We start from the raw sequence: 26,766 nt of genomic DNA on the forward strand, positions 1-26,766 counted from the left end.
GGTAACAAGGTCCTAAGTTGTTAAGGGCCTTATATGTTACAACAAGCACTTTAAATTGGGCCCAGGCTTCAACTGTTAGCCAGTGTAGTTTGTACAGAATTGCTGTAATATGGGCCAGTGAGGTGGCACCAGATGCTAATCGTGCAGTCCTGAACCACTTGAAGTCTCTGGACCATAAGGAAGCCCCATGTAGAGTGCATTACAGTAATCTAACCTGGATGTTACCAGTGCTGGAGTGACTGTGCCCAGCTCTATCTATCCCGGTAGGGGCATAGTTGGTATATTTGCCACAACTGAAAGAAGGCATTCCTAACCACCAATTTTCACTGGTTTTTAAAAGTTTTAATTGGCACCAATTCCCCCAGCTCTAGAACAAGTCTTCCTCTTCCTAGCCTTGTAATTCACTGTTGCCTCTTTGCCCCATTCTTTAAATAGTACTTCTTGGCTAGTTAGTTGCTTCCTGGCATTCCTGAATTGGCCATTTAAACAATCAGCTTCTGTTCAGAGGTGGGGCTTAATTACTTAGCTGCTGTTGGCTCTTTTCCCCCTTACTTTTTTAAGCATTTCATCCAATGGATGGCGGAAAGAGAAGACAAAAGAAAGAGCGGTAATGTTACTTTTTCTGTCTGATGCAGCATCACATGTTCCCTCCCCTGATCAATAGTCACTTAAAAATTAAGGTGTAAAAACAGGGTGAAAAAGTACATCTGGCCACTTCTTCCATCAGTTCAGTACTTGTTACTGTGGCAAGGAACCAGGAGGTGGTATAATTAGAGCAGGTATGTTATTTCTGAGCACAGGATATATGAAACACGGAGCAGTTAATAACTATGCCTTCTAGCTCCGTATAAGCCCACACATCACGCGCTTGACGTGTACTGTGCTCCAGGGAAAGCTTTTGCCACCAAAGTGAGATCGTAGATTAGTCTACTCAGAAGTAAGCCCACTGAGTTTACTGGAATTTACTTCCAGGTAGTGAATGTGTCTAGCACTATAGCTTTACAGCACAATCCTATCCATGTCTACTTTAAAGCCCCGCTGAATTAAAACGATCTTCCTCCCGGAAAAGTATGGGATGCCAGCCTCGAAAGGCAATCGCAGGCACTTATCCGAGAGTAAGCCCTACTGGAAACAAGAGACTTATTTCTGAGTAGACATGCATTGGATTGCACGGTTGGTCTCCAAAACCTCCCAGGCATCACAAGGCTCGCCCTGCTTCTGGCAACAAAATAACGGCGATGGCTGGTAGAGTAGTAGGACCGACATTCTGCGGATCCGCGCTTCTAAATCCGTATTTCACGATCTCGCCTAGGACGCCCCGCCCTCGCGGGTTTTGTGCACGGCAAGGGCGGAAGGGACTGGGGGGACGTCGGCAGCTCCGTTTCACCAAGCGGTCTGGCGTCAGCGGATGCTTTAAAGGGAAAGGCCGCATTTGTATGTGGAGGTTATTTTTCGTCTCCCCTTGGGCGGGGCGGGGAGTGAGACGTAGACAAAACGTAGCGCGTCTCCTTTAAGGTTGCCACGGTGACGGTTCAGCAAGTGAGAGCGAGGCTCATTGACGTCAGGCCGGGCGGCGATTGGCGGAGGGCGCTGGGTTTCCGGTGGGGGCGACTGCTGAGGCGGAGGAGGAGGAGGCCCCAAGTCGGGACAGGGGGTGGAGAAGGGGGCCCGAGGAGAGGCCCAGGCAGGGAGTCGTCGCTCGGACCCTGCGGTAAGTCTCGGTTGGGCCTCAAGCCGGAGGGGAGCCCCAGCGGAGCCTTGCGCGAGTGGCGGGAGGAAGGGCGGCGCGCTAAGCTGAGGAGCCTGGCGCGCCGCGGGAGGAGGAGGAGGAGGCGGCGGTGGCGGTGGCGGTAGCAGCAGCAACAGCAGCAGAGGCCTCCACCTCAGGTGAGGCTGGGGCGAAGCGAAAGAAGGGAATTTTCTGTCGAGCTATGGATGGAAATCCTTGAGAGGGGGCCCAGCCAGGCTGGAAACGGGTACCTGAGGTGCCTAGGAGAAAAAACAAGGTGACGAGCGCAGCTTTAGTGGGCGCGATGCTGAAGGAGGGAGGCTTATGTTTAAAAGGGAGGACTCTTGCTGGGCGCGTTATGACTATAATATACTAAAAGCGCAGCGCCAAGAGGGAAGGCAGAACGTTTGATGGGGGCAGTTTTCTTCAAGGAGGGTGAAGGGGGGCGGGGGACAGCAAATCTTAGGTTGCAATAGGGGCAGACTTTTGGGGTGTCAAAGCATGTGACAGTGCTAACGCCAGAGTTGCTGGGGAGTGCGTGCAGAATGATGCCGGATAGGCAAAGAGAGAGCGGGAGGACCTTATGACAAAGCTGTTTGCTTTAATGGTGTTGAGGCCTTTATTTATTCCTGGAAGCAGAAACGACTGAAACATAGCTTGGAAAAACATATTCTGTGTTTCTAATGATCGAGGCAAGGGAGGCCTGCAGGGTTGTAGGAAGAAATACTCTGTTAGAAAAAATAGATTTATATCTTGGGGAGAACTATAGTTGACAACCATTGGAAATGTAACTACTTAATAAAAGCCTTTTTGTGTGAGTATGTGAATGAGAGATGTATTGGATCTGTATTCATAATTGTGGAGGCATGACTGTTCAAAAATGTTTGAAGCAGGAGTACTCTTCGAACTATTTCTCATCTTAAAAACATTTATTATTTGGCAATTTCATGGTCCCACCAGGATGCGTTATATTATCAATGAGGGAAGGGCTAGAAGGAACCTGTATCATTTCATACCCTGTGGTAGTGAATAATCCTTGGCTGGAGTGGCATTTTTTCTTTATAGTAAAAATAGTGCTACCTTTGAAGCAGCCTGTAGCTGCTGAGCTGTTGAGTTTCTCAGTTTTCTTATGCTGTATCAATTAGTGCCAAATGAATTGCACTACCTTCTGGCCGGAAGGAAGCATCTTAAGGGCTTCCCTGTTGTTTCTCTTTATGGAAGCCACATGCAGATATCTTGAAAGAAGATTAGGGTAAGTGATCCAAGGCTGTTATGTTACAAATGCCTTTCTGTGATAGGCTGTTCCTCAGCTATGCAACATTTGTTACATTTGATAGATCAACAAAAAGGTAGGACCCCTTTCACCCATCACCAGCTTCAACATTTTCCCCACCTTCCCATACAATTGCTCATTGTTCAGCGCTTAACTTAAACGAGATTGCAACAGAATTCTACGAGGAATTTTAGGTACTACTTCTGTTTTCTCTGTTAGAAAGGCAAAAACCTCCCAGATTTCTGAAATGATCCTGAAACTTCTAAGAGTCCTTAGAATCCATGTAAAAAATATGTGTTCACATTGGAAATACTTATAAAAACCAAAAATTCTTTCATATTTGTCAATTTCCAATTGTTTAGGGTATATAGAAGCAAAATGTTTTGGCCATTTTTAACAGGAGTTCTCCTTGAAGCTCTATAAACTTTTATTCCACTAAGTAGCATGTTTTTAGAGAACTTATTCATTTCAGAAGTTTCTTGGGGGGTTTTTTTGTGTGTTTTTACAGTTGCGTTTGAGTGCTGGTGTCTGATGCTGTCTGTCAGCAGTGTGAATGCTTTTTCCACAGACTAATTTGCAGGCTGTCATGGGGCCATGGATTTACTCTTGGACAGTTAATTAAAGCATTTATTACTGACCTTCGTTATGCAAGTTGTCCAAACAAAGGGGTAGCTATAGAACTTCAAGGCTATGTGATATGAATGCTGCATCTACACATGTGTACTATATAAACATAAATATGTGTTCTTTAACCTTTAGACTTGTTGCAGGGATTATAGATGACAAGAATGCAATGTGTTTGGAGTTGAAACAATTCAGCATTATCTTTAGGCTGCATAATTCTCAGCAAGAGAAATCAGAGGCATATGTTTATCACAAGTATATTGCCATATGTGCAGTGTATTAATAGGACAGTAACATTTGGGAGTTTGAGTTATTCATTTTCTTACTACTTACTTCCTTCTTGAAAGGTGATACTGGGATCAGCACCCTCTCCTGTAAATTCTGTGCATACCTGTATTTGTTGCTGTTAGCTACAACTCAAGTAAGTGTTCAACAAGTGGAAGATGCTCTTATTTGTTTAAAGCCTATTTTACTAAATATTTTTAATTATCAATTTATTTTATTTTCAATAAATTTGTGGCTTCAAACTGGTGTTACTTGCAGAGAGCTTCAGCTATTGGATGGTATGAAATTTAATAAATATTGCTATAGTAAAAATCTTTTATTTTTACAATAGGTTACTCTAATATATGACTGAACTTGTGAGATTCCTAAGACAAACAAGTTTTTGTTTGTTTCTGCTGCTATGATTTTCTCAAGTAGTGTTGGTTCAGAGTACAGGCAAAGGAAGTGAGCACTGCTTCAGTTTGGAAGCATATAATATTTCTACTGCTGCTGATTGGCTGCGCCTACAAATATTAATGTCTAGTTGCTGAGTTTGTTGAAGAACATTATTGCAAAACAGTGCAAGCAAGGCAGCAGAACACCTTTCTTGGAGAGGTTTAAAATATGCTTTTCTTTCAGATACCAGCCATGGCAGCCTCTAGCAGCAGTACCGCCAGTGAAGAGGAGCGTAGCCTCCGTGAATGTGAACACTATGTCCAAAAACACAACATCCAGCAACTCCTGAAGGATTGCATTGTCCAGTTATGCACAGTGCGACCTGAGAGACCCATGGGGTTCCTTCGGGAATACTTTGAAAGACTGGAGAAGGTAAAAATAAGCCTTTGGGAATGGGGGGGCATAGCAGAACCATTTGTAGTATGCCTCAAAATAACTCAGAATGAATGCTGATTTTGGCCTGCAATATGTCAACATCTTAGCTGCTCGAAAATGAAAATGTCAAAGTGCATTTTGAGTGTATTTGCAATTTGCTTGTTATGAAAACCTTATTGTTTAGTTTTTCTAAGTGGTGATTCAAAAATTAATAGTGGAATAAGCTTCAGGGAAAGTACATAGACAAGTTGTTTCAGTTTGTAAGATACACATGTGTGGGCAAATTTTACCTTCATTTATCTTTAAGAGGTTATAATATATTTTAACTCAATAGTTTTCACAAACACCCATAAAACTGGGCAAAGTTTTTGAATCAGTAGTTTCTGAACTGGGTATAAAAAGGCTCAGGCATAAATGAAAGCAGTACTTTTGTTCTAAAAATCTTACTTTCAGAAAGAAAATAATAGGTTTAATGAATATTTCCATTAAAATAATGGAAGGTGATTGTATGGGATCAGGCTGGCTCATGACATAGAAATGTTTAATGAACTTTTTGATGTGATTTGGTTTAGGCATAGGCAAGGGGCAGCATAGAAATGTTTTAATAAATAAATAAATAAAATAATTATATCTTTTTTCTTGTTCATAAATTAGAAATTCTAGTGTCCAACTTTTTATAAAGGCAATATAGCAATATTGCTGTAACATTGCAGGAATTCTAATTATGCACTTAGTAAAAATGGTTTAATGAATGGAGAGGTAGTTACAATCTAGCTTGAGTATCTGTTCTGTAGCCTTAAAACATGGGGAAGGGCAGTGGCTCGGGGGATTTCATGCTTATGTATGCAGTCTCTCTAGGTAGGGCTGGCTATAGTCCTACCTGAAAAATTGGAGCCAATGCATCCTGTCAGTGTTGAAAACACTGGTCTAGATGGTACTGTGGTCTGACTCAGTACAAGAAAGCTTCTTACGTTACTTTCTCCTTTCAGTTCACATACTTAATAAGAAATAAACTTTTTGCCAATTTAAGGAGGATGCATTTTAAAGAAAAGCAGGGTTAAATTCAGTATTACATAAATGGGCTTCTACCAGTGAACTGGAGGTTCCCTGTGCCCTCCTTTCCTTACATCTCCTGGCATATTCTCTTCTGATCTCCTCCACCTGTCTGGAGCAGTTCCTGTTCCACCTGTGAGGGCACAACCCTGGACCCCTATTTCATTTTCATTTTGAGGGAAATTGAGGAGTACAAAAATTAACAGTACTCTTGGGGGATTTCATGTAATCATGTAAGGACAGAATGGTTGCTATTTGGGTTGAGGTAGTATTGTGTGTAGAGAAATCTAGCACCTGTATTTGTTTTAGTTATGTTTCAAGAGTATCTAATTGGGTTCAAACCTGCTTGATTCTTTGTATTGAGGATTCTTAATTGCATGAAAGCAGGTGCTGCCATAATATAATTCTCAAAACTATATGAGCAATAGATTGAAGCAATCTGTAAGGCATTGATACACTATCAAGAAAAGTAAAATGTGTATTAATTGCCAATAATTAGACACTTTTATGAAGTTTTGCAATTCAAATATGGTGATCTTGTTTACACAGAATGCTATGTATTCATTACAAGTATTTTTGCTTTTGGGGTACCTTATAGAAGGATGATCTCAAATCATTTTTGGGTTGCTAACATACTAGTTGCTTTTTCTTTTAAAATGCCTGATGCGGTGACCCAATTGATCTATGTGGCTGTGCAGCAAGATCAAAAATATTTTTTCCTCTTGTTCTTTGACTGCTCTGTCACTAACAGCTTCTCCCATCACTGTGTCAACATTTTGTGGAAGGAGAGAAGGTCACTAGCATTCATTGCATGGCAGCTGACAACTTAAAGGCAAAACATAAGAGCAATATTTAGTGATTGCTATACTTACTGCTATTTGTTAGATTATTTTTTCTCCCATAGAACACTGTCTTGTGTAGAAGAATTCTGTTCAGATGCTCAGTTTTGTCATTTATGTGCTTGCACTTTCAGTTCAGCCTTTAAGGATGTACATATGAGTGCACAACTACTATGATCAGGAAGACTCTTGTGATCTATCTGGCTTTGCATTTTGGCTTGATCCAAATGTCGAGCTGTGCAGTTTTCTAAAAGCAGTCCAGTGATTGTGCGCACATTTAAGTTCCTGGCTTGGATCCAAAGGTGTCTTGTGCCAGCAGAAAGGACCTTCCGCTCATGCAAGGCAGTATCCTCAGATTCTGGCAAATCCCCTGTCACATTGTAATTCCTTGTGTCCTATCCCACACTGTTGCAGAGGATTCCTCAACCTGAAGAATATGGTGGCCACGGCGGCAGCAGCAGCACAAAAAAATGCTTCATTCTCTGGTTCCAACCCACTGTTGTTATGGACAGTTCTCCATTTTAGTCTAGTGTTGTATGTGTAAAAGGTTGAATTGGTAAATTACTCAGCTGAAGTTTTAGTTGACTAATGGATGTCTATTTGAGTAAAAGAAGTGAAGGATATGCATATTTATTTTAGTCTGTTTTCATTGAATTGAGTGAAAATGATAAAATATGGTCTGGTCTTTGAATAATGTGTGGTGGTAGTTTTTATTTAACTGAAAAGTGATTCACAGAGCTCTAAGTGCATTTTTAAATTTTTATTTAAGAAAGCTTATATCCCACACTTCTACCACAGCTACCTTGTTTGTCAGCTCTCAGCAATTTAAAATTACAAGATTGGTAATGTTGTGTAAACTTAGTTGATTTAGCTTCTAACCAGTATGATCACAAATAGTTCTTCAATTGATTAGATACTCCTCTTTTAAGTAGTTGGGCCAGAACTCTAATAACATTCAGATAGAACCTTACTACAAGATGCATTCAACTTTACATTACCTGTTTAAATAAAGTGAAAACTTGTTCTGGATTGCTTTTACAAGCATTTTGAATAAAGGAATAATAGAGGCAAAACAAAATCTCCAAATAATAAAATAGACTAAAAATTAAAACACTGCCTTTAAGCTTTTAGAAGTCTGTCTTTGCTGCCTTATCTTACAGCATAAAATTATATGAAATATTTGTATCCACCTTTGAGTGCCTCATGATCTAACAGACTTAAAAAAATTGTAATATTGACAGTTTTGCATGTCTTACTAAATTCTGTTGCATCTGATAAGATTGAATAGTGTGGAAATATTGGCAAAAACATCCCTGTGTAATAAGAACATTATCTTCCTTATTCCTTTAATAATGCACAAAATACAAGTATACAATTGAAGGGGCTCACAAATTTAACTTGCCTTAAATGCATGAGAACTTGGGGGAAGCCAGTCTTGTGAATTGTCCTGGGTACTGGAGCAGGCAAAAACTGCAATCACATTACTTTGCTTCTGTCCATCCCAAATCTCAGGTGCATAATATAGCTAGGTGTCCCATGTGGAACTGTGCAAGGTTCCTTGCCTCTGATGAGTGAGTTTTGAGGAGCCTATGGATAAATTAACCTTGACTTACACTATTCTATGCTAGAAGATTCAGGAAATGAAAAGTAGCTTATTAACGATAATTCAAACATTTTCAAGCGAATGTATGTCTGTAATGTATGTGTGGCAGATGAACCACCCACAAACAATATTGTCTTGTCTGGCTTCAGTCTCAATTTATTGGCTGTCATCTACCTTATCTCTCAGTTACACTGCCTAAACTCTGTTTCAGAACTTCAACTGCCTCACCTGTATTAGATGAAAAGGAGAAGAATTTTCTGTGGCTGCTGTTGATTCTTTTATTCATGTCATTTCCAATCATCCAATTTCAGAAAAGAGCTAATATCATGCCTGTTCTCTCTGTATCTGATAAAATGAATGTTAATGCTGCATTCTCCCTGGAGAATGCTTCCCATTGATTTTATGCAGATGTTGAAAAGCATGTTTCATAAGCTAGAGCCCTGGGGATCCCTGCAGCATAGTGCTGTGCTGCAGAGCAAAAATCACCCAGCACTGCTTCCAAGAATTGGGCATGCAAGTAGTAGCAGAACCTCTGTGATACAGCTCCCTCACATCCCAACCCAGGCAACCTATCCAGAAGAATACTGTGATAAATAGGATTAAAAGCCAATTCAGGCCCAAGGAAACACCCAGTGGTGTTGCACTAGCACCGATCCCTCTTCTGGCACAGGTCATTTCACACTGTGGCCAAGGCACTTTCTGTCCCAAAACCAGGGCTAAAATTGATGACTTGTCTGTATTATTTTAGGAGGCCAGTAACACATAAGAATTTATCTAGCAAATTGCATCAATTCTGTATATTGGACTCTACATTCAGCAGTTAGTAAATGCTAACAAGTTTTTAGGTTTTTAATTTTGCATGTAGGATGCATAACAGAAGCATTTAGAAGCTTCAAACATATTCCTGTGCTGGATATCAGTAAATATATTCTGCTATTTACAAATGTTTGAAATAGTACCAGTATTTCCCTTTCCCCAAACTCAGTTTCAGCAATAATTGGATTAGAAATTCAGAAATGTTACAAACCTAAATCCAGTGTTGTCTGCTCCCTTGTTTGCAGTTTTTTAGGACATACTGTTTTCTAATTAGCAAGCTTATCATTCCTAGTTTTGTATGCAGGGTAACTTCTAAAAAAGATGTTATGCTGAACTTAATAGGTCTGCAGGCTCTTGACAAGATTTTAAAGGTCATTATTGCCTCATCACCTATTTATGAGGTGCTAATATGTAGAAAGCATAAGGGAGTTTCCTCAACAGGTATAAGAATGTATTTCTTATGCATGCTTTATTATATAGCCTGAAGAGAAGATGGATGCATTAACTGCTTCAACAAGTCAGTGTATCTTTTCTAGCCAATTAAAATTCAGTTTCTCATATGCAGTTGGAGCAGGTCTGTTATTAGCTATTGTCTGGAGTTGGTTGGAAATGAGATGACTAAAAAAGTCAATAGCAGCCATAGAAAAATCCAAGAACCAAAAATAAAAAGGCTGTACAAATAGATATAGTTCCAGTGTATTTCAAGGAAAAACTCTGTTGGCGGTTATTATCATCTTTGTTTAATGTATTAGAATAAAATCACTTTCCTTGAAATGTGTTGCAAACCATATCTGAATGTGCAGCTATTCTTGTTCAATTTGGTGTTACTCTACTGTTTGAAAAGAATGTACAAGCAATATTTTAATCAACCTTTCCACTAACTTATAATTGGTCTTTGAAGTCCTGACCCAGAGATTCAGTGCTATAAGCTATTTTGAGCAAGTTTTTTTTTAAAGACTTTGAGAATGAACTGTGATAGACTGCATTGCTACCTTTAGACCAGGAGAGGGCAATGTCTAGCACTTGGATGCTGTCTGACCCATTCAGAGATAACAGCATGGATTCCCCTGTGCTTAAGCACTGATCAGAAAATCCATGCTGTTACCACCAGTAATAGATTTGGCAGTAAGAGCAGGATGTGAGTGGGGGATTCATCCATGTGGTGCCTTTCCCAGCTGTTGTGCAGATGATCCTTCTGATACAAAGCTGTTGGGTGGAGCTAAGCACTCCTCTAGCCACTGACTCATTCAAGTAACTTTGCCTGCTTTCTGTCTTTTTCCCATTGGGACAAGATACAGTGTGGGTGAAGTGGCTTAGCTGTGAGTTTCTTCTTAAAGAAACAAGGCCTATATGCATCAGAAATAGTTTCTGGTAGAAATAATGGGACTGTCGTCCTTTTGATGCATCTGCCAGGATCTAAATGTTAGGGACCATGGTCATGTCCTATTATAATTCATGGAGGGCTGGTGGGGAGTGGTAATCCAACCTGCTTGTCCATGGTTGGTTCTCTCTCCTGTTCTAGACCTATGTTTCAGACAGTTATTCATCCTGAAGTTGTGATATGACTTTAGCCAATGTAACTTGTCTGATCCACTGCAAGTTTTTTTGTTTTCTCTTTGGGTACTCTCCTTGATGCTTTATTACCTATCATACAATGTAGATACTGAGAAGATACAGAAATGACCTACTACTCCAATAGGTATCTGTGCTTGGGTGTAATATGATTGGTTGCTTTACATAGCTACTTTAATAGGTGAAGTCATCACAGCATGACTGTAAATTATCTGTAGACAGACCAATATCTCACTTTAGTTTCAGTGATAGGCTAATTAAAAGTATGGCAAATATGAATGTTGTATTTTAAAAAACTCATACCCTGCCACACTTAGCTACAATACCCATATTCAGTGATCTTCTCAGTTATTTTTTCCTAAATTTAGTCAATAGTTTTAATTTTAATAACTTTTGTTCATTTGAATGACTTGCCTAGTTTATAAGGAAGTAAATTAAACCTCTAATAACCCCAAATGCTTAAAATATTGGATTTCTTTTTCTACATCTGATGAACACAAATCATTTTCACAAGTCGTTAACAGAACCACCACAATGTATAAACATTATCAGTGTGTATATACTTATAAGTTTGAAAATACACAATTAAAAGGTTGCCAGATAGGTAATGCTAAGATTAGTACTAAGATTAGGATCATAGAAAGCATTAATCTTAGCACTATTTATCCACTCCAATGGGTTAGTGGCCTGTACCCTTAGAATAATTTTCATTGTAGATAAATAGAAAAAAAAATCTGATATAGTAGATAATGTTGCATTTGGTCTTCAGTGACTGGTATACTTGCCTGGTACTGTTTTGCATAACATGATTTCTTGGATGTACAGTTTAAAAATTTAAATTTTGGATAAGAAATGCATTTGAAGAACTTAGTCTGGCATATCTGTCTATCAGGGTTGTCATGTGCAGACCTTGTGACAGACCTGTACTTGTGTAGTAGCTCTTGGGCATGAGACTGGCCTTCCATGGGTCAGACTTGCAATTTGGTCTATCTTAGACTTATTAGGAGATCAGTGAGAGCACTCTGAGCAACTTGGAGGATGGTTGGGCCATAGTTCTTATATAATGAGGTTGCCTTCTTGAGCTTTGAGGGTGGTGGGAAGCACACAGTGTCAGTAGAACTCAGTGGTACTTTGAAATCTGAAACCCATAGTTATTTAAACACTGCTGGTACTTAGTGTTTAAAAGAAGCTTTTCATCACTTTTGCCCCTTTATCCAAGCCTCCGAATAGTAATGCTTAAGCGCAAGCCAAGTCACTAACCTTTCCAGTTCTGCAAAATTACATCCATTTTAAAATGAAAGCCATCTATAAATAAGCATAATTGTGGTTTAAGTAGATGCCCTTGTTCAGATGTGTGCATGTATGGCTTTTTCTTTTTAAAATGCCTTTTCTTCAAAGTCTGACATGAGGAAGATTTTTTTGTAATTCAGCAAACTTAAATACTATATAGGGACATATTTATCACATCGATTTCACCATTATATCCAATTACAGAATTAGAACGATTCCCAGAGAATCTGAGTAAGCAGTTTGAGGGGGAAGTACAGAAGAGTAAACAAGAGTTATAAGGTTGAAAGATTGGTTAGAGAAAATGAAGAGTAAAGAAATGATACAAGCAATACTGGGACAGGGTAAAGTAACTTTGTATAATCTACTTCAATTAGATTACTGTACTAAAGATTGGTTGAAGAAAATGGTAAATGTAGAGAATATACTAAATTTTAAAACAGAATTTTACAGAAAGAAAACTAAGATAATATGTGGATGAGAGGAAGGACAAGTAAAATTCACAACATATTACTCGAAGGGGAAGATCATTATGATCCTCTTAAAGAGTCTTGGGAAATAGATTTAAAAATAAATATTGGTACTGAAGAATGAAATAATATGTGGGATAAAAGGAATTTTAAAATTTGTGTCAATAAGAATTAAAGAGAATCTTTATAAATTAGTTTGGAAATACTTAACTCTGGTACTTAACTCAGGTTAAATTGAATTATATGAATAATGAATATTCCAGTGTATGTGGGAGTGAGTACATATTTCCATATGTGGTGGGAGTGTAAATATCTAAATTTGTTTTGGGAAGTGATTTTCAAAAAATTAGTAAAATACTGAATTTCAATATTGATGCAGATCTTGGGCTAGCATTATTGTCATTATTTAGAGAACAAATGGGACAAAATACTAAATAATTTATGACAAATTTATTAACATCAGTAAGATTAATAATAGCAAGGAATTGGAAAATAAAAGGTGATTATCAAATAGTTGAATGGTATAAAGAAGTCTGGGATATAGCTATTAATGATAAGTTAACTTGTGATATTAAAAGGAAAAAATGTTTGACAGCAAAAATAATTTTGAAAATATTTGGAGACTGTTTATTGAATATGTCTTAATAAAAGGAAAGGAGTGTGAACCATCACAAGAGTCACTACAGTTCTGGAAAGGAAGTGGGAGCAGGCCAACCTGAATGAATAAATGGTCTTGCATTAAAAGTCATGATTTATTGGTCTGCTGGAGGGAGCACTGATGTTATTGTATTGTTTAATTATGTTTATTAGTAATGGTTAACTAGTAATTGTTTAATTATTGTTTTAGTAATGTTTATGTTGGTTATTATGATATATTAATTGTATTGTTTATGTAAGTTTAAAGGAACGCGGTGGTTAAACCACTGAGCTGTCAAGCAAAAGGTTGGAAGTTCGAAGCCGCTTGACAGGGTGGGCTTTTGCTGCCTTGTCCCCAGCTCTTGCCAACCTAGCAATTCAAAAGCATGTAATGAGAGTAGGTAATTGGTACCACTTTGGTGGGGAGGAAACAGTGCCCCATGACATCATACTGATCACATGACCACTGGCATGTCTTCAGACAGTGCTGGCTCACGGCCTTTGGAATGGAGATGAGTGCCGCCCCCCGATAGCCATTTTGGCTAGTGGAGTAAAATCCTCAGGGACTCCTTTCCTTATGCAAGTTTAATTAATTTAAAAGAGGAAAAACAAAAAAAAAAACTTAAATACTTTGATTTGAATTCTTGTCCTAGTAAAAGGTAGTATTTAATGTACTTATTTTTCAATAGCCATTCTGTAATGTGTCTTTACATAATCATACTTATAAACAGATACTTTCACAGTTTTCCACAAATGTTGTGCATTTGTTCTCTTAAAAATTTGTTCTTGGTTCTCTTAAAACTTAAAAGTGGCGTGCTTCTTTTCACAGGCATTATGAAAGGGGCAGTACTAGTATGGAAGGCATAATACAAAATTTCAAAATGCACCTCAACTTGATGACAACTATTTAACTAGCATAGCTGCAAGAGTGGGAGATGTTTTTCCATGGGTTATTAACATACAGCTGTTTTCTTCTCTTGCAGGAAGAAACCAAACAGTTAATGAGTCAGCAGAAATCAAGCTCCCGTACGGATTCCCGTGAAGATGAGATTTCTCCACCCCCACCCATGAACCCAGTGGTAAAGGGCCGCAGAAGGCGTGGTGCAATCAGTGCAGAAGTTTACACAGAAGAGGATGCTGCCTCTTATGTTAGAAAGGTATTACATCCAGCTGATGATCAGACAAGCAAGCTATACTTCATGGTTTATATGTGCCATTTCCTAGGAAGGTGCCATTAAGTACTTCTATAGGCACATTGTGGTAATGCATACCTAGCTTGGGTGACTCTTGACAGTTCTCACAGAAACCTGGTTTTTTGCATAGTTGGGCTTGCTGATTAATGGATTGAAGGATGGGCAAGAAAAGCAATTCATTAGAAAGAATAGGGTTAGAAAAAACAGAATAATCTTTCCCTGATTATGATATAAGGTCTCCTAAGATATCTACTTTATAATCCTTCCAGCTTGGGTCTAGTTCCAGCAAGCCAAGCACTATGGAGGGTGACCTCCAGGAGACCTATAAGCAAATTTACAAAATCCTTAAAAACCAGTGAGAGTAGAGAGTAAAACGTAAGATGAAAATATAGCCCACAAGATTAGTTATGTGTAAGAAGATGGTTTGCTGGGTGGGTTCTATGAATCTTAGTACCTGTGTTATTGTAAAAATTGTTTATTCTGTATTTTTAAAAACCATTTCTGGTGACAGTGGATCCATGGACTTGACCTAGATTATGAAGTAGTTTCTCAGAAACTTAAAGCTTTCCACATCTTGAGCCTTCTGGCAGTAGTGCCATATTTGGAAAAAAATGGTATATCTATCACCCAGTGAGAAAGAATAAACCTAATTCCAGACAGTCTCTGCTTTCTTGGCTTATGTTTTCTCCCTCAAAACAATTATTGTTTCTTGATTTGTATTGCTTTAATAAAAATTCTTGCCAAGAAGGAAGCACATGTCAAATGAAATTATATGCTCCTTTTTTAATTTTGAAAAACACCTTGAGGGGATCCTTGCTTAGAAAGGTAATACATAAATATTTAAAATAAAATAAAAACTGGGTGAGAAAGGAATAATAACAGAATTCTGGCTTGTTTTTAAAAGTGGATTTGCTTAAACAGCATCTGCTTCAGAGGTCTTTAGTCAAAATGGTTTGGCTGTTTTCCATGCTGCAGGTTATTCCAAAAGATTATAAGACTATGGCTGCCTTGGCAAAAGCCATAGAGAAGAATGTGCTTTTTGCTCATCTTGATGACAATGAACGAAGGTAGGAAAACTTTTTAGAATTGAATTCTCTGATCGTGTATTTAATGCTGAACACAATCTAGAAGGGATGTCTTTAAATATTACATTAACTAGCCATGACGCATGCTGTAGTACCCTATATATAACTTCTAATATAAATAAGTATATTTATATACTGATATCACCAGCAATTTCCTGGACCGTTTAGTTGCACTGAAAATATTTAGAAGATCCACATCAGCACCTTTAGAACTTGAGGGTGGCGAAATGCCATGTAATGGGGCTCTACATGCATATAATACTTTGTATTAGTATCTAAGAATTGGCGGAAGGAAGACTAGGGTACAAATAGTCCCTGCTGACAGCAACAGCTTTACATAGACTCCGTCTGAATATGGCAAGAGGTAGAAAATAAACATAGCCAGTTTAATTCCGCAAACCAAATATTTGTGTGAGTATTTTAGGTTTTTGTCCTCATTCCACAACATACTGAGCAAATCTAGACATTCAGCATCTCTGATAATTACATACTGAATTATCTGTATGCTACTTTCTCTAATATTTGGTTATCTTTTGAGTAATTCTGAAATCTTTTTCAGTGATATATTTGATGCCATGTTTCCAGTCACCTATATTGCTGGTGAGACTGTAATACAACAAGGCAAGTGATACCTGTTTGTAAGCTACTTGGTCGAAAACTGCTTAACCCTGAATGTGTGCAGTTATTTACTACTTGTCTAATCCATACAGTTTGTTTAAAAGTCATCAGACTATATCCCCAGTTTAGAGTTTAACAACTAGATTTCCTTCCTGAGTAGCTGCTTCAGTGTCCTCCTTGACTCACTTGTGTGGCTATGTTAAAAATATCTTTCAGCATTAGTCTTTGTGGAAGGCTCTCTCAAGAGCACTTTACATAGACTAATTTTATTTTTTTAATTTTTCATCTAAATTACAACTAAAATACAATTAAAATAGACTCATTTAAAATATACAATTGCAGTAATTCTTTAAAATACTGTGCCTCCCATCACTGGTTCCTCAAGAAACATGTTACAGATATAAAAACTCATTCAAACATTCTTTCAAGACATTTCCCCTTTCCCAAACTAGTGATTCTTTTGACAGTTCAAATCCTTTCCCTTGTTTTATCACATACACAATAAATGAACCCCAAATCTCATTAAACTTATTTTTCTTTATATGTCCATTTCTCACTTTAATATCACAAGTTAATTTATCATTAATAGCTATGTTCCAAACATCTCTATACCAATCACACAACTGATAATCATATTTTACTTTTCCATTCTTAACTGTAATCTTACAGAATCTATTAAATTTGTTATTAATGCCTTATTACAGCTTGTTTCTTACCAAAAATGGAAAATAAAGCAATCTCAGAGCATATCTTCATAACTGATGCTCTTCTCAAATCTTTCTCATATTGATCCTGTTCTTTTAGCAGTATCTTATGAAATTTATGTACTATTCCTTGCATCCACATATTCTCTTGTTTTTCCTTTTCTACAATCATCAAATTTTGTATAATCCCTGCATCTGCCTCTTTTCTTTATCCGCTCTCTAGTGCAGCATTCTGAATCACATTATACCAAGTTATTTTTCCTTTCCTAACATTGCTTTTATCTCCCCATTTTTAGTCATTTTCTCTAGCCAATAGTTGACTAATTATTTGATTGTTCTTTAATATTTTCTCTAAAATCTCTCTCAAATCTGAAACCCTTTTAATTCAGTAATTGGTGAGATTGATGGCATAAATTTTTCCTTATACTTATTACAAATTTGTAATGTATTTTTAAGGAAATGATTTTCTACCTTTTTAATAATGTTTTTTGTTATCATATTTGAAAAAAAGATTTATCAAGGATCCTTCTAGTTGATAAAATTCTAATTTTAACCATATTACCTTACAGGGTTGTAATATGATATCCAGTCTGTGCCTAAATTGATTTGCTATATAGTATATATCAGAGATACCCAATCCTCCTATCATTTGTAATCGATACCATCTTTTTTATTTATCCTCACTATTTTATCCCCATTCCAAAACTTATTAATTATATCTTGTCATTCTTTTAATTCTTTGTCTGTTATCTTAATTGGTAACATCCGAAATAAGAAAAATATTAGGCAATATTTTCATCTTACATAGCACTATTCTGCCAAACCAAGATAATCTAATCTTTGTTAATTCATCCATTTTCTCTTTTATTTCATTTCACAACTTATCAACATTATTTTTAAACATTCTGACTTTTTAGTAATATTAATACCTAAATAACTTTTGATATCTTAATGCTACATTTACTCCTAATTTTTTCTTTTTCTTCCTTATCACTATTTAATAACTTCATCTCTGTTTTATCTCATTTTATCCTCAAACCTACTATCTCTTCAAATTCTTCCAAATGTAATTTGACCTGATCTAAAGCTTCCTTATTGTTAACATGGTATCATTGGCAGATAGGCTATTCTTAATCTAATTCTTGAAATTATACCTTTTATTTTATTATTCCTAATACTGTTTGCTAGTAATTCTATGACTAAAGCAAACAATACTGGGGAAAGGGGACATCCTTGTCTAGTACCTTGGCCTAGGTATGTGTGCTCCATTATACTATCATTTACTGTTATTTGCTACATTACCTCACTTAACATAGACTAATTAGCATAGTTGTGGTGAAATTGAATTGATCTTTTAAGTAATACATAGGGGTGCAGTGGAAATTTCAATTAATATCTTTGAATATAAAGCTGAAGAACAGTGTGGATATTCCAAATTATTGCGAATGCAAATGTTTGTGGGTGTGTTTATTTTGAGGATGGGTCTCTTCTATATAGCTTCCTGAAGCTTTACTTTTATTTTTTATAGGTGATGAAGGGGATAACTTCTATGTTGTGGATCAAGGAGAAATGGATGTAAGGGTTTTCCTAAACTATATTAATCCATTGCCCTTTTATGCTTTTAGTACTTGTACTACAGACAGGTAATAAAAGGGAAAAGATACAAATCCATGCTGCTAGACTCGAGGGGTGGGGGGATATTATGGGCTGATTTCTCACTCTTGTTCTTGCTTCTTACTCCTAGTTATTTTTTTGTCCTTGCATCATAAATGAGCCTTCTGATATTTGGTTGACAGACCAAAAGTTTCCGGTCAGTCTAAACCGAAACACTGAAATAAGTTGTGTACTGGTAAAAGCTTTCCAGAATTCTTTTCTGGTTGTAGTATTTTATTTACTTTAAAACATACATGGATTGATTTTCTAGTGATTAAAGTAATGTAGAAGTTAAGAGACATATTAATGGTCTAATCCTATACATGACCACTCAGAAGTCAGTTCCATTGAGTTAAATGATATTTGCCCCCATTTAATCAGGTCTAGGATAGATATGAACATCAGCATGTGAGACTTGCAAGCTCTGTTTCCAAAAACATCAATTTCTGCGTGTCTTTAGCTGTGTGTATTGCTTCATTAGGTATATGTAAACAATGAATGGGCCACCAGTGTTGGGGAAGGGGGCAGCTTTGGAGAACTTGCACTGATCTATGGAACACCTCGAGCAGCCACTGTCAAAGCAAAAACTAATGTGAAACTATGGGGTATTGATAGAGACAGCTATAGAAGGATCCTTATGGTGAGTATGTTAACGTTTTGAAAGAAAATACTTTCAGAGATATTATGGCTTTCCTCTTACTGTGTAATAATGTGCTTACGTATTTCACCTGTTTTTTTATTTGTTGCTTTTGGGAGTGTTGTCCTCTACATGTTTAGACAAAAAAAAAAAAAGACCAACAATTAATTGTTAGCATGCCCCAAGCAGCTATATTGGCTGGGGAATGCTGGGAGTTGCAAGAGCTTTTTTCTGTCTAAACTTGAATGGGATTGTGCCCTTAAGCATTTAACAAAGTTATGCGGGGGAGGAGGGGAGTGAAAGTAAGATTCATCACAGTTTTTTAAAAAGTTGAATTCCATTTATTTTAATTATAGAAACCCAGTCATGGCTCTCATTGTTACATTTGCCTGCGCTGTGTCCTGGATGTATAAAATTTACTGCTGGGTAAATGATTACTAGTTTCAGCCATGACTGAAAATCACAAGGAAATCATGTAAATTCTTCGATCATTGTATTGTTTTCTTTATGGCAAAGCAAGATTACATTTGCAAATTATTGTTCATGCAAGTTTTTTCTTAGCTGCTAATAGATGTTGGCTTCTGCACAAAATACACATATGCAACAGTATAATATTCTATTGAAGTCCTTATTTTTCCATTACCTAGAGTTTTTAGATTAGATACTAAAATGTACAACCTCAAAGTAGCATAAAATTAGTTTAAAATTAGAGTTTATAGGTATAATAGATGATAGATATGGAAAAAGAGGCACAGCTTCTACTTTTGCATACTTAAAGTGGAACCTATTATGTTTTTAGTTTGTTAAATCCCAGCTAGATATTTTATTAACTTTCATGCAAGAGGGAAAGCTTCCACATGTGAAGCTGTACGTTCTGACAAATCAGTAAAATATTTTGACAACTCAGTAAAAACTTTCACTTACTGTAATGAAAGTGCCAAAATCAACATCAAAAATTATGGACTGATGGATTTCCCAGAGATATTGGCCAGACATGTTAATAGTGCTATAGTTACATGTATACTGGTTAAGAGAGGCTATAAACAATTAAGACATTTAGGTGGAACCCAAGTCTAGTGGCCTGGACTAATTATTTATTTCTATAGTGTCCCCATAGTCAAAAATGTTTTATGAGTTACTGCAACCCATAAAAACAAGACGATAAAATGCAATAAAATTATCATAAAATAAGAAATTAAAGTTTAAAACAGTTTAAAAAACAGCAAAAATGACCTGTTATGAGTAGTCTATCTTCTTGCTATTTGACCCAGTAGGCTGCATTTGAAACATACAAAAACTTACTTTATGAATTGGATTGCCTATGTCTACCCTTCGTTCTGTGTTGCTTTTAACACAGTGAAACCTTTAAAACTAATTGAAATTGAAATTAAGAATAACAGAAGGCAATGTGAACAAGCTTTAGAAAACAGTTGTCTAAAAAGGAAGAAGAAAGAAAATCATTAATTGTAGTCAAACAGTTCAAATTTCTTCAGGCCCTTTGACCCTCTGGGCTGCCATCTGCTTGCAGAATAGAAACCACTGGTGGAACAGATTTACCTTCCCCCATGCCACCCCCTCCAGTCATCAATGGGTTGGAAGACCTGGTGCAGCAGAATGAAGGAGGGAAAAAAGAAGGGAGATCCACTTGTGTGACCTTGGATTGAACCCTGTTTTATTCAGTATTGGTTTCTCTGTGCTTACGTGTCTCAGTTCTTCCTAGGTATAATAGTTTTCAGTGGCTACTTACACTGATAAGCAGATTTATCTTTGGCTGAAAGGGAAAAAAATGTTTCTACAGACAGGAATGCTTAGGGCCTTGCCAGTGAAACTAAACATTTCTGTTATGCAGAAAGCTTACCTTTAAAAAGACAGTACAGGATGTGTATTTTGATTGGCCATAGATTGCAGATGTACAAAAGACCCATGTGATTAAACCAACAAACTTACTCAACTGGCGATTATGACTCTCTAATATGTATTTGGGTGGGGAACATGATCAGAGTTCACAGGCAACATACCCTGTCTGCTTGGTGAAAGGACTGGTATCAGATCTGCAGAGATGTGCTTTTTAAAGGCTGTGACCTTCTGCACGCTTATCTGTGACCTGTTCAATCATTTATTTAGTAAGAAGCTTTATACATTGCTTTTGCTGCATCAGCATTTGCAGGGTGATGAACAATTAAACAATATAACAATGCATAGCCAAGCACTGTTAAGGGCTATGCAAGGACAACTTTCAAACCAAAACGAGAGAGCAACATTAAAATTAATCAAAAGCAAGGAAGAATCGAACACTTTATTGCTCATCCTCAGCAAGACAGGATTGGGGCATTCTAACCACCTTTGGGATGCTTTGATTTTCTTCAGTGTATTTCGAAAATACTGAACAGAGGAATAATTTTCATATGTGCATGTGGTTTTTTCCTTCAGGGTAGCACATTGAGAAAGAGAAAGATGTATGAAGAATTTCTTAGTAAAGTGTCAATACTAGGTGAGTGACATGTCAGTATTAGACAACTGAGTCTGGCCTTTCTGGTACTACATAGAAGAAAGTAAATATTGTGGCACAATGACAAAAACCTCTGCGACTTAGTTACCATTGGTGACTTAACTGAATCTGGTGAAGAGAACAAGGTACAGGTATATTCTTGTATGTAGGACATGGTTACTGTTTCCTCTTAAGTTCATTTCCCCACAGTCTCAATTTTTATTCTTCTTTTCTCCTTTATTTTCTTCAACTCTTTCATGCATGTTCCTCAGCCCCAAATTTTCTCCCTATTATGCTGTTTTCCCCCCCCAGTTCCTGTTCTTTATCCCTTTTCTCTTTCAAATAACTTGTGCAAGCAGGACTTAATTTGAGCCAAAGCTCTGCTCTAGTGCTTCTTCCAATACTGTGTCTTAAGGGTTTTCCCCCAAATGCTTTGTTGCTCTAACTATTGATGGAAAATGTGTGTTGTGCCTTATTTGCTTGTAAGGATCCCTGGCCCTCTCCGTTAATCAGCTTGCAAATACATGTTAGTATTATTTCAGTATTCTATAAAATGCTGTATATGGCATTTTTAAAGGTAGAAGTTTACCTTGTTTGTATTGATTAGATGATACGAAGGATTATATATGAACCCCTCACTCCAAAATAAACTGTTCTCAAATAATTTGGCCTTTTTTCAGGGAAAGTTTTTCAGAAATCCTGGGAAGTATATAGGTGGAGGAGTTCAACCAAGCCTTTTTCCCCCTTCACTCATGCTGGTTTGCTTCTGAATATTTTCTGTAGTTTTTTACAATGAGCAAGATAATTTTTTGATTCTATGTCTTGCAATTAATAGGGATTGTTCCGTGTTATTGCTAACACCTACTGCCTGGTTGTAGCTACCCAGAGTGCTTTAAAGACTCTTGTCTGAATTGAAGTGATCTGAACTGTAAAATTGTAAAATATGGCACAATGTGAAATCCTTGAAGATCAGGTTGCCATATGCATATTGGTTGGAGCAGTATATCCCTTTGTGAAGTTAACAGGTGATCTAATACTAAGCCTTTATAATAGAAAGTATGCTAAACAGCTGACCTTTTTGTCTAGAATCGCTTGACAAGTGGGAGCGTCTCACAGTAGCTGATGCTTTAGAGCCAGTACAATTTGAGGATGGGCAAAAGATTGTGGTGCAAGGAGAACCAGGAGATGAATTCTTCATTATATTAGAGGTAAGAAGTAGTAGTAACAGTGTTTTATTGTATATTTGGCTGCATTTGTTATCATTTTGGTCATGCATTTTTATTACTTTAGAATCCAAAAAATAAGTGTGAATTGTGAATTCTTTTTTTTAAAATCCTTTTACATACCGTTTGCCTAAATACTGGTTCTAAGAACTTAAATCCATGGTGCAGCAGCAGGTTAAACTGACTCATTCTTTCTGCGGTAGATTTGATTATACATTGAGAATGCCTTTTAAAACAGACCAGAGATCCTGAGTTGGCAGTGTCTGTATATGAATGAATGCTTTCTTTAATTGTGAAATGTGCTTTTGAATGGGAGATAATATCACTAAACTCCCTTTCTGAGCAGGCTTTTTTTAGGGCTAATGGCACAGATTAAACCTAGCTATTTAATAGGGGTGCTTCTGCTTTCTAAATCTGTTATGAAAGAGTTGCTTTTGCATATGGCAGGGAAAGTAAACTTAGTGAACTAACCTTCTAATCCATTTAAAGGGTACAGCTGCTGTGTTACAGCGCAGGTCAGAACATGAAGAATTTGTTGAAGTGGGTAGACTGGCACCCTCTGATTATTTTGGTGAGTTTTCTTGCTTTTTTGAGTTGAGTATTCTTCTGAGGCTTAACACTTAAGGCATTGCAGATTATACAGTATTTCTGAACCCCCACCCCACCCTGTCCATTAATTACTGGCTTCTTTCCTCTTTCTGTCCCATCTCATGAGACAGAGACCTCCCTACCATCCTTCCTAGAGCTGTGCTTGGGTCAGAGAACACATTGTGCCATTGGAAGAAATTGCTCTCAACATGATATGACAATCTGTGAAATTAAAGCCACTGAGGAGAAAAAAAGAATTCAATCTTACATCCTTCATTTTGTAGTTGTGAACAGGGTTTTGACATAGACCACTAATATCCCTGCATCCTTAATTGCCTAGGAAAATTTGGGACTAGACCTTCTACAGTGTGTCTGATGCATCAGAAATACAGTTGCATTATTAAACCTGCATAAACAGATTGTTATTATTATGTGCTTTAAGATAATTTGGATGGGGGATATAATTCATTTCAAAAGAAAGCTGAGAATGGGAAATAGTATTCATAACACCAAAATAGGAACTTAGTCTTCATTCTTGCTTTTAAGCGTGTCTCTGCAAAGATATAACACTTCTCAGTTTTGAAGGCATTTTACTCATGGTGAAAAAGAAAAAGCTTTCTGGATTTCCCTAGTTTCTATTTGCATAGCAGTCCTGGTGGGAAATGGCAGGGGTCTCTGGCAGAGGAGCCCACTAAACCTACCAGTTCTTCAGTTGGTATGGGCAGAAGTGTGGGCTGACTTGTTTTCTGCCCCACCAACACTGAGTCCAACTGGAAGAACAAGAACTATGCCAGCTTCTTCCCCTGTTCCGGAAGTGTGTTTGACTTCCCCGATTTACCCTCATGTGCACTCCAATCACACTTTGCTGATCAAAGGAGAACCTCCACTTCTCTGCCTGGAGGTTTGCAGTATCTAATGGGCCCTTGGATTTCTTCTCCGGAAACAGGCTAATGTGGGACTCTGTTGCTTGGCTTGAAACTACTTTGCTTTGTATTTAGTCCACTTTGAAATCTTCTCTTTTGTTCCATTAGGTGAAATAGCTCTACTCATGAATCGACCTCGTGCTGCCACTGTTGTTGCTCGTGGCCCGCTGAAATGTGTAAAGCTTGACCGTCCCCGATTTGAGCGTGTTTTGGGTCCGTGCTCAGATATTCTTAAAAGGAACATCCAGCAGTACAACAGCTTTGTGTCTCTGTCTGTCTGAAATTTCCCTCCTCCTGCGATACATGCTTCACAAGTGCAGACTGCTTCATTATTCTTGTGCAGAGCCACATGGCCACTGGCTATTGCAGCTTCCTGTCTGTCTGAGGGAGGAAAAAAGATACCAGTTGCTTTTCATGGCATCAGTTTAAATTTTAAGAGCGTTATTTTGGTGCTCCTGATCCCATTTAAAATAAATAGAAAATTGTATGGAGACATTTGCTGTTACTGCTTCTCTCTGTGCAATGTACACTGTCCAACTTAGGCAGTGACTGCCATTCCTTTTGTTGGGAAAATTTCCTAGCACCAAGGTTATTGCTATAGAGTTAAGGCTGTAACAGTAGAAAATTCTTACAGGGCACACATTTCTCATTTGGTGAGTCCTATATTTCTTAGGTTGTGGTCACTTTCTACTCCTTTTAGACAGAGACACTTATCTTCTCAGCTCTACTTCTTGGCATAAATGTTCAGGATATGGGTTACTTTCAGATTGATTTACTGAGATTAACTCCCAGTAAAACCACAAGTACAGTTTGATAGGTTGGTGCACCTGTATCCATATCAGTTGGTTCAAGATGGCTTGGTGATTGTGTGTGGGGTTTTTCTGTACAAGCTTTCGCATTGGCAGATGCTGCCACTGCTGCTGGATCTTTTGCCTGTTCTCAGTTGTGAATATTCATATTTGCCCTTCCTGTTTTTCTCTGTACAAATTCTCAATACCCAACCAATGGGTTGAACCCCTGAATATTGGTGTTGATCCTGGCATGAGAATTGCACTGCTGCTTAGCTAGTGCCAAATAGTGACACCCCATGCAGTGAATGTAGAACAGCAAACTGAAGGGTATGTCCTGCATGTCCAGTCTTTTGCCTGCCACTTGCAATCTTTGCCCTCCCTGTTAATGGTGGAACCAGAGAATTCAGTGGCTCTGTTAAAGTAGCTGGCATTCAGTGTGGACTGAAATATGCAATCACCTTTCGGAGGATGACCTGACTGGCTCATTTGAAAGACAGGAAGCAAAAACCAGTGTCTTGTGTCCTGTCAAACTCTTCTTTCTAAGAGTAACTTTTGTCCAAACAGAAGTTTTGTTAACTTTTAAATGTTCAAAGATACTCAGTCTGAGCAGCTCACTTAGGTCTTTGTTTTGCCCCAGATTCTCATATCACTCTGACAGAATAACTATTTTTGGAAAGTTAACCTTGTTGTCAAGTCTGAAATGTGTTTCAGTATTTACCAGGTTTGTGTTAACAATATTCTGTGTGCACCAAGTGCTGCCCACTAGCTTTATGGAATTTCACAGTTGGATAATGTAGGCAATTCAGTTTCATTATAACATGTAAATTATCTAAAAGAAATTAGTATAGGGTTTTATTTGGGAGTGACAGCAAGTATTTTCCATTAGTTAAGCAACTATTTTTTATGAATCTCATGCACCCAAGCCTTCCACCCACCCTAATGGACAATTGGACCTGGTATATGCCTTTCTGATTTGTTGGCTGTTGAGAAAAGTTTGCTAATCATATTTAGAGTTCAAGGAATAGGAGCCTTAGTATAAAAAAAAACCTGTGGGGAGCTCTTGATAGGTCCACATTTCTAGATATGGATTAAATGTAACATATATATTGTGAATTCCTTCTGTATTTCCTAAAGACATTGGTGAGATAAGGATATCCACCTCTCATCTTCAGGAGTCAGTACATGCTATTTTTTCCTCTAAAACTCTATTCAGTTTGAACCTATCCAGGGATTATTTTCTTTATATTTTTGTTACTTTTGAAGCTTGATCTGATCCTTGTTGAAGTACCAAAAAGATTTTAAATCTTATGTAAGCTAGTTAGAGCACCACAAAAATGCACATTTTTTATATAAGGCTTTCTAATCAAGTTTCACTACTGCGTCTTTTTAGCTTGCTGTTTACTCCCTTTTGTAGTTTTACCAACAAGATTTTAAGATGAACCAGCTATGTCTGAGTTAAATATTAATCACAGTTAAAGCTTTACCTTTGTGTGCAATTTAAACATGTTTGAATCCACAGTTGGTATAGTTTGCCTTAGCTAACATTCAGGGCATTAGAGATAATCTTTTGTTTGTTTGTTTGCTAGGTCACCTTAGCAAATTAAACTCTACTGCCCTAGAGTGCTATAGTAAACCAGAGGACCATTTTTGTATTGTTACCAGACTGTAAGTCTGACTTACTGTATGTGCTAATATATTCCTTTTGTTATAGATTGTCCTAATGGCAGGTAAAGCAATAAAACGATTTAAATTCTTAAATGTAATCAGTGTTTTATTTTGTTCTACAGTATGCTTCAGGGCCATAGTATGCAGGCTGGGGATAGGCTGCATGATTGATCATGCCCTTTCCCCACACAGGCTTGGTGT

General features: G+C 37.5%; 1 protein-coding gene across 2 annotated transcripts; it reads left to right on the forward strand.

Annotated features, from left to right (window-relative positions):
• The first annotated feature begins 1,582 nt into the window (after positions 1 to 1,582).
• PRKAR1A (protein kinase cAMP-dependent type I regulatory subunit alpha) lies at positions 1,583 to 26,658 on the forward strand. 2 transcript variants are annotated; one of them, XM_044449535.1, is made up of 12 exons: positions 1,583 to 1,711; positions 3,974 to 4,047; positions 4,530 to 4,718; positions 13,981 to 14,154; positions 15,166 to 15,257; positions 15,835 to 15,896; positions 18,126 to 18,172; positions 18,732 to 18,890; positions 21,318 to 21,378; positions 22,462 to 22,583; positions 23,088 to 23,169; positions 24,218 to 26,658. In XM_044449535.1, exons 3-12 carry the CDS (start codon positions 4,539 to 4,541, stop codon positions 24,388 to 24,390), a joined length of 1,152 nt encoding a protein of 383 aa, XP_044305470.1. In that variant the 5' UTR covers positions 1,583 to 1,711; positions 3,974 to 4,047; positions 4,530 to 4,538; the 3' UTR covers positions 24,391 to 26,658. The 2 variants fall into 2 exon arrangements, with proteins under 2 accessions (XP_044305470.1, XP_044305471.1); XM_044449536.1 differs by lacking the exon at positions 3,974 to 4,047 and having other exon boundaries at positions 1,618 to 1,711.
• The last annotated feature ends 108 nt before the right edge of the window (positions 26,659 to 26,766 follow it).

This window comes from Varanus komodoensis, unplaced genomic scaffold (assembly GCF_004798865.1).
Source record: "Varanus komodoensis strain SLA01 unplaced genomic scaffold, ASM479886v1 scaffold59_1, whole genome shotgun sequence".
Lineage (NCBI taxonomy): Eukaryota > Metazoa > Chordata > Lepidosauria > Squamata > Varanidae > Varanus > Varanus komodoensis.

Excerpts from the sequence above, each read along its gene's own strand:
- PRKAR1A (XM_044449535.1), top strand. The coding sequence starts at position 4,539 with ATGGCAGCCTCTAGCAGCAGTACCGCCAGTGAAGAGGAGCGTAGCCTC. Across the intron at positions 22,584-23,087 it reads AATTCTTCATTATATTAGAG|GGTACAGCTGCTGTGTTACA; the intron begins GTAAGAAGTAGT and ends ATCCATTTAAAG. Across the intron at positions 23,170-24,217 it reads GGCACCCTCTGATTATTTTG|GTGAAATAGCTCTACTCATG; the intron begins GTGAGTTTTCTT and ends TTGTTCCATTAG.